Source organism: Molothrus ater, chromosome 21 (genome assembly GCF_012460135.2).
Source record: "Molothrus ater isolate BHLD 08-10-18 breed brown headed cowbird chromosome 21, BPBGC_Mater_1.1, whole genome shotgun sequence".
Classification (NCBI taxonomy): Eukaryota; Metazoa; Chordata; class Aves; order Passeriformes; family Icteridae; genus Molothrus; species Molothrus ater.
Genome location: NC_050498.2, coordinates 498,366 through 506,249, shown reverse-complemented (window position 1 = coordinate 506,249; position 7,884 = coordinate 498,366). Strand labels below are relative to the sequence as shown.

Below are 7,884 nucleotides of genomic sequence, written 5' to 3'. Positions count from 1 at the left end.
TTCGGGCTGTGGAGCTCCGGTTGCACCTACCTGCCTGCTGCGTGTGTGCTAGAGAGAGTTTTCCTCTTTTTTTTAATACTTTTTTTGGTTAGAAATTCCAATTCTATTTTTTTTTTAAGACCGAACCCAAACATCATCAGAGAGAGCCACACGGTTTTGTTAAACTACTGGAAATAACTTTTGCCTGGGATTTACAGCAGGATTCCCTCCCGGCCCGGCCCCTGCGGACTCCAGCAGGCTCACTGCCTAACAGGTTTGCAAAGTTTTCTTTTTTCCTTGTATATCCTCTTTTCTCTCCAGAGCCATGCGATCACTGTAACTTCAGTTTAATCAAAAACACTTTCTGTCTTAATTCTCCCAGTTATGAAGATTCGTCGATGCGTTTCATGTGACCTTTGGGCAGACCGTGGAGCTTTCTATTTTATTTTGTGGGGCCTTGAGTCAGGATCTTCTTAACGTGTGCTTGGAAGTGGTCATACCGGAACTGGGGCGCGCACAGAAATAGTGCGAGAGAAACCAGATACGCCGTAACTTTCTGCCTGATACCTGTTGGGCTTCGTGTCTAAACTTTGGCAGTGTTTGGGGGCCTTTTTATTTCCTGGGAACTTCCAGCCATGAAGAGGAGCTCTGTGCTTTATTAATGATCTTTGAGAACTCTACTCGGAGTCAGACTGTGAGCATGGATTTCTGAGGGAAAAGTAAAGCTGATCTCCAAACTTGAATGAAGCGCTTCTGGCATGAGGAAGATGGAAGGGATCATCTTCGTTTGGAAGGGAACAGTACTGGAGCAAGCCTTCTTGTCACCATAAATTCAAGGAATACCGCCTGCCTAGTTTCTGGGAAGGATACCAATCGGTGCAGATAACATTCAAGGTTGTGCTTATGCTGTGGGAAATGCTAGCAAGAAGGTGAGGTGTCTCTGGAGGGTATTTGGGATGGATGTTTTGAACCTGTGGGTCTTCATAACTCTTGGCCAGGAGACAGGAGGCCTCCGCATCCACGGGGAGACCTCCCCGTGCCTCATCTCGGTGGGACCGAGGAGTTCCTAATGCTCCCTGTGCACCCAAACTGACTTCTTGCTTGCAACCTGTTTCGCTGATCCTTCTGGATTTATCTGCCGGAGGACAGACTCACAATTTAGGATTTTGAATTTTTTTTTTTAGTTTGTTTGTTTAAAATATGCCTCTGAGCTCCCGGCGGCCTCTGAGCACGTGGCACGGGGCAAGAGGAGCGGCGATGGCGAGAGCCGGCGTCGCCGGGGAGCCGCGCTGGCGGTGACCGAGCCCCGCTCTGCGGCCCCTGGCTCTGTCCGCAGCCGGCTCGGAGCCCGGGAGCGGTGCCGCCGGCCGGGCCCGCCGCGGTGAGGACGCGTTCCCGAGCGGTATGAGCGGCCGGAGCCCGCTGCTGGTAGCATGAGTGCTGGCCCCCAGGTGCAGCTGGCTGTCCTCTGGCCTTGGCTGCTCATGGCGACCCTGCAGGCAGGACTGGGCCACACCGGGCTGGCGCTGGCGGCGGCCGTGGAGTCGGAGCGGGCGGCGGCGCAGAAAGCCATCATCAGGGTCATCCCGCTCAAAGTGGAGCCCATCATCCTGGAAGGGGAGTTCGCCAGCGTCGCCGAGGTGACTCCGGCCGAAGGGAAACTGCTCCAGGTAAAAGGAGCGGTGCCTGGTCGCGTTCCAGCGGCCTCGCCACCCGCCCCAGCCTGTCCCCTTTCCCTCCTGGCTGCCTCGGCTCCCCGAGCGGTGCCTTGAGTTCCCTGTCCCGGCGTGGGTTTGTGGGGCGCTCCGTGCGCTGTCCCCGCGGGTTTGGTCACAGGGGCCGAGGGGACAGCATCGTGCTAAGGGCTGAGCCTTCCTTCGGGGCCGAGCTGTGGCTGCGCCTGATTACTGCTGAATTGTGGATGCGGTCGGCTGATTCCATAGAGATTATTTCGTATCTTAATTGATGTTATAAAGCTGAGTGTGTCAAGTCACATGTCGGGATGTGAAACATCTGACAGAAGACAGGATTAGCATTTTTTTCCCTGAAATTCATGAGGTTTTCCACACACTCTGCCGAGGTCGGGGTTCTGTTTCAGCCCCGAATCCCATCCTGGCTGTGCCCACCAGAATCCCTGGCCCTGCTTGTTGTTGCTTGTACCTAAAGGGTAGGTGAATGTTACCTACACAGGAGCTCCAGTGGTGTCACCACCAGGTACTTTTATAGATGAATTAATGCTGTTCTCTGGCCTTTATTAAGGGTAATCTATTAAGGCCACAGGTATCTCCACACCTGGGCAGGAAGTGCACGTGCTGCACAGCCAGAGCTGAGCCATTCACTGAACAGACCCATCTCCTGCACACACTTCATTTGGAGCTCAGTTTCCTGAGACCTGGTGTGCATTTTCTCCATTCTGTAGCTCATCTGCTTGGCAGTTGTGTGCTTTATTCTTGAGAACAAAAAAAAAAAAAATTACAGAATAGCCTGCATTAATATTAAGTCTTAATTCTCCTGGACTTTTCCAGGCCTTTCCAAATGGGGTATGTTGAAATCTTAATTACAGTTGAAGTCTGGAAATTTAAATGAAAGTAATAAATTTTGTGTAGTTTAAGAAGAGAAGGACAGTTGAGCCAGCTTTAGAACATGGTCACCTGTCTGAAAGTGAACATTGACAATTTGTGACCTGAATAAAGCCTGCTTTTCCATGCCTTTTGAACTCCTCAGGATGAAATCTCTGCTATAAAATTATATTACCAGGCTAAAAAAAAATCTGAGACAAATGCATTCAAGGTCCTCTTCTGTTGTGAGGCAATGTCCAGGAAAGTCAATATTTATTCCTTACTAAAGCTACAGTGGTGTTGCAACTGAGCACAAAGTATAGAGTAGGACCTTTTGGAAATGGGAGGATGATAACCTCTCCTGAGGGATGTGTGGAGGTTTCTAACCAAATGCAGCAATACCAAGTGGGAATTTTGTGCCATCACAGCAGCACCAACCAGGTGTTTGGAATAAAAAGCTGTGAATAGTGTCCAATTTCATCCTTTAAAAGTCATCCTCCAAATGGAGAGGGCTGGGGAAACTAATCCAGCCTGTTGAGTTTGGGCACAACAGACACTGACCTGCCCTGGATGTGTTTCAGGCCTTGACTCTGCTACTCTGTGTGCTCAGGTGAGCTCCTGCTCCACATCCCACTGGATCCAGTGCAGGAAGTCCTGTTTTTAGCTGGCAGCACTGAGACAGGGGGTCAGGCTGTGCCTCCTGCAGCAGGATGTTTGCCTGGTGCCAGGCACTGTGCTCTGGGAGGACTTAGCCAAGTGTACGTGTGACCTCTCCTGCAGATCTCATGCTGTGGTTTCTAATTCTGCTGCTAAATATTGAAACTTGGCCTATAAAATGACGATGTTAGAGTTGTTTGGGTCCTGATCCTGCAGTGGGTTCTTACCTCTGGAAAGAAAAAACGGGAAATGGGGATATAATTCTCCAGGTACAAAAGAAGTAAGAAATTAGTGGGATGTATACTTTTCAGTTTGCTTTTAAATAGTGGGATATTAAACAGACCAGAATCAGGCTTTATTGGGACATCTCGTTTTGCACATGGTTGTCAACATCCCAATCTTGCAAAAACTTTAGGTCATGTGCTTAACTTTGATGTCACTGGAACTCCTACTTAATAAATAAACTTACGGCTGTGCATGCGTACCTGCACAATTGCTTCTTCAAATGCAGTTTAGGGACATAACATGGTACATTTACAGTTATTAAGTCAAGAAGTGGGGTTTTTACAGCATTTTTGGATAGGTCTTGGTTATGTCAGACTCTGTAAGGTGCTGCAGTCGGCCTGTCCAGGGGAACACAAACTGTAGAACTTAGCTTGGAAGAGAGGCATGGATGGCCCAGTCCTGTTTCCAAAGCAATGCTCTCTTCTTTCAGAGGCAGAATAGGATTGCCCAGGGATCAGTGGGACAGAGTTGGCCCTGTAGGCAAGTCAGGTTTTCTTTATTATGATTTATAATTATCTTCATAGTGCTCTGATCAATATATTTTTAGAAATGCATTCTTAATTTAATACAGAAAATCCTGCACGCAAGTGATGGAACATCACCAAAGGTACTTCTACCAGAATGTTTTCCTGGTTTCGTTTCTCTTTGCCCTATTTTCCAGGATCACCTACAGAAATGGACTTTGATTGTGGTGTGTTACATCTTAGAAGCCAACTTTAGCAATATCCTCTTTACCTACAATAAAAGAGCCCCAGCGTTGAATTCCCCCTCCCAGCCTTTGCCCTTGTGAGCGGTTTTGTGGGAAATCTCTGTATGTCTGTTGTTGCCCAGTGGGCAAGCAGGAGGATGCCAGGGAGCCGCCAGCCCTGCCAGCGTAACCCCAGCAGTGTTCCTCTGGCACTCCAATGCTGCTGCTGCTGTGTGATGCAAAGGGAGAGGAATTTCTCAAGCAGGCAGAGCCACTTAAGCCTTTATAGGTCAAAAAACCAACACCTCAGACTTCTTGCAGAAATCATCTCCAGGCTTGTGCAGTGCTCCAGCTTGTTCAGAGAGCTCTGAGCATTAACTCTTGCTGGACATGAGAAGAACCTGGGGAACTCACTGGCAGTTTCCAAACTGGAAATTTGGGTTTGGAAGTTTAAATTGGGAAGGAATCCTTCCCTGTGAGGGTGGTGAGGCCCTGGCACAAGTTGCCCAGAGCAGCTGTGGTTGCCCCTGGTTCCCTGGCAGTGTCCAAGGCCAGGTCGGATGGAGCACCCTGGGACAGTGGAAGGTGTCCCTGCCATGGCAGGGGGTGAACTGGATGAGTTTTAAGAACGCTTCCAATCCAAAACAGTCTAGGATTCTGTGATCTCTGCTGGGCCATTGTAGGAGCCTGATCTGCTGTTAAAAGTTCCATGGAAATCAAAACCTGGCCCTTTATTACAGATGGAGGAACCAAAGCTTTTAGACAAGTAGGTTGGAAGGAACATATTTGGAACTTACCAACAATGGACAATCCATGAGTAGCTCAGGATTTGACATGCCCTTGGAATTGCAATTCCCGTGGCTGCCAATTAACTCCCTTTCACAGGATTGTTATAGAGATTTTTCAACTTTTTTTTTGATACTTCTGCTGCTCTATTGACTGATTTTTGAGGAATAAGTCTCGTTTCCTTCTTGCCCTTGACTCAGTCTCCACTTGTTACTGGAGCGAGTTGATGTTGGTTTGAAGGTAGATAGGAAAATAAGGAATGTCTTGGAAAGAAAAGGAGACAGTCACTGGAGGGAGTTGCAAGAAGATTTTTCTAATTTGAATTACAACATGTGCAAATCTAATTGTGGAAGAAAAAACCCCTTTTTATTTGAGATATAGTTCATCACTTACAGTCTTGTTTAGGACAGTTCAAGGATGATGAAGATTCAAGGATGCATTATTAAAACTGAGCATTAATATCTTTTTGAGTGTGTATAACCCCGATCTTCTACACAGGGGAAAAGATTCCTTTAGTCTGTGCAGAGTGGCAGGAGTTGGTACAGTCTCTAGTTCTAGGGTATTTGAGAAAAAGTGTTAAAAGTTTGGGAAAAGCCCCTTTGAATGATATTTAAAAAGAGATGGATAACCTCACATTACTACAGGGAGGGCAAAGTGATCAGCAGTCCCAATCCCTTCACGTGCTGACACATAGAAAATTCCTGTGCATGTGTGGGACAGTGGCACAATCTCACTGAGCAAGCAGTGTGTAGAACTAGTTTTCCCAACATCCATTATTTCATTGCAAGTCTCACAGTACTTTATTCCATTTCTGTACAAACTCAGCAGTTTCATAATGAGAGGATTGTAGGAGAAAGTCAGCTTTCACTTACCATGGAGTGCATTGTTTTAACTTATCACTGCAGGAAAACACCTGAAGAAAATAAAAACACAATTGAAGAAACCCACAGAAAAAGCTCCCTAAAGGCTCTGAACCCCCAAACCAAGGATTATCCTCCTTCCTCGTCTTCTCCCTGAAAAATAAATTATTTAAAAAACATTCAAATTGATCTGTTTAGGATGTATTGAGTGAGAATTGGAGGAGGAGCCTGAATCGCCTGGTTTTTTAGGTGGCATGTACCATTCAGAAGGAGAAAATCAATCACAGATACAGTTGGAGGAGGAGTGTGCTGTTCAGAACAGCAGTGATAATTATCCCATGGAATTGCTGCAATGAACCTTAAAGGATCACCCTGGACAATGGAGAGTGTTCCCAGTGTTGCAAGTCACATGCATTTGGAATTGGAATCACCTCCTTCAATGCTTGCAGAGGTTTATACTCCCAACCCATCCCAAAGTAAATACCCTAGTATCTTCTCTACTCCAAGCTCCTGCATCAACAAAGGCATGTAGCGTGCATAATGTTGACAGAGAAGTGAGAAAGTTGAACCAAATGATTATGGGGACTTAAATTACGTGTGAATAAACTGGTCAGATAGCACAATGCAAGGCAGTTCAAAGGAGCAGTTTCTGCCTCTTGGAACAGCTCGTACTCGTGTACGCAGACTTGACTTAGCATTAAGTAATGTGCAAGAACTGCCTCAGAAGCAGCAATAATGGAGCCACTTGGCCTCACTGCTGCACAATAAAAATGGGTGCCTAAGTACCAAAAAGTGTTACTCTGACACAAACCATTAACAGGAAATTGCACTGAAATACTGAGATGAATGGCTCCTACAGAGGAAAAAAAACCACACTTTTTTACATTGCACGTAGACACTGTTCAGGAAAGGCTAAGGCATTTGGAATTGTATAGCCTGGAAAAAAGAACTTCCAGGGTTACCTGATCATGGCCTTCCAGTACCTGAAGGAGCTGACAAGGAAGATGGAGAGAGACTATTTACAAGGTCCTGGAGAGACGGGACAAGGGGGAATGGATTCAATCCAAAAGACAGTAGATTAGATATTAGAAGAAAGTTCTTCCCTGTGGGGGTGGTGAGGCCCTGGCACAGGGTGCCCAGAGAAGCTGTGGCTGCCCCTGAATCCCTGGAAGTTTCCAAGGCCAGGTTGGATGGGGTTTGGAGCACCCTGGGACAGTGGAAGGTGTCCCTGTGGATGGCCAGGGGTGGAACGAGCTGAGCATCAAGGTCCCTCCCAGCCCAAACTATCCTGAGATTCTATGAAAGTAGAAGCTGTCTCGGGGAACACACAAAGCAGTGACTCAAAACGGCTGTAGCCACCCAACACAGGGACATTGGTAGTGTTGAAGAAACCAATTGGCCCAAACAGATCTCTTAGAAATTGGATGTAGAGTATGAGTGCCATGTTGGTAGTGTCCAGTGTAACCCACAGTGTGGATTGGTTCAATGTTGGTGCAGGATTTAAGTGTAACTGGAAGGTGAGCCATTAAAATCCAGATGTAGAGTAGGAATCTCAGAGTTGGCTGCTGGAAGAGGTTGATCTTAGAGGCTGTTTCTGAACCTCCACCATTCTCTTGAGCATATACAGAGGCTGAGCTGGAGCTTTCCATGGTGTGTCTTCTCCTTTCCTCACACAGAAAACATGTGACAGGAAACTGTTCCTTGCTTAAGGACTTTAAAGGACTTTAAACCTAAATCTCCCAGCTTCCCAGTGCACCATCTGGTGCTGGTTGCAGTTGCAGTTGAATTATTTATGACGGTGGGCGCAGATCCATCTTGAACTGAAGATTTTCAGTACTAAAAAGGTGACTGTTCTGGAGACTCAGGACTGGAGCAGAGATCTGTGGTCAGGAGACTGAACCCACAGGGCTGGAGTGAGTGACAGTCAATAGAGGACATCTGGCCACGCACAGGCCCTGGAATACATCCAGGGAACAAGTGGACATTTCCCAAAGATAAGCTGGCAGAGGGGTGAGATTACGGGAGAAGGGAAACAGGCCCCCTGTGATGCAGGCTGCAGCCAGGCTGAATT

The 7,884-nt window shown here is 47.1% G+C and overlaps 1 protein-coding gene across 1 annotated transcript in view; it reads left to right on the top strand.

Annotated features, from left to right (window-relative positions):
• The first annotated feature begins 1,412 nt into the window (after positions 1-1,412).
• The window catches only part of RNF43 (ring finger protein 43), a 55,910-nt gene continuing 49,438 nt past the window's right edge, over positions 1,413-7,884 (top strand). Inside the window, exon 1 of the mRNA XM_036395202.1 lies at positions 1,413-1,649. Within this exon, the coding sequence (XP_036251095.1) occupies positions 1,413-1,649 (237 nt within the window). The remainder of the gene's footprint in view (positions 1,650-7,884) is intronic.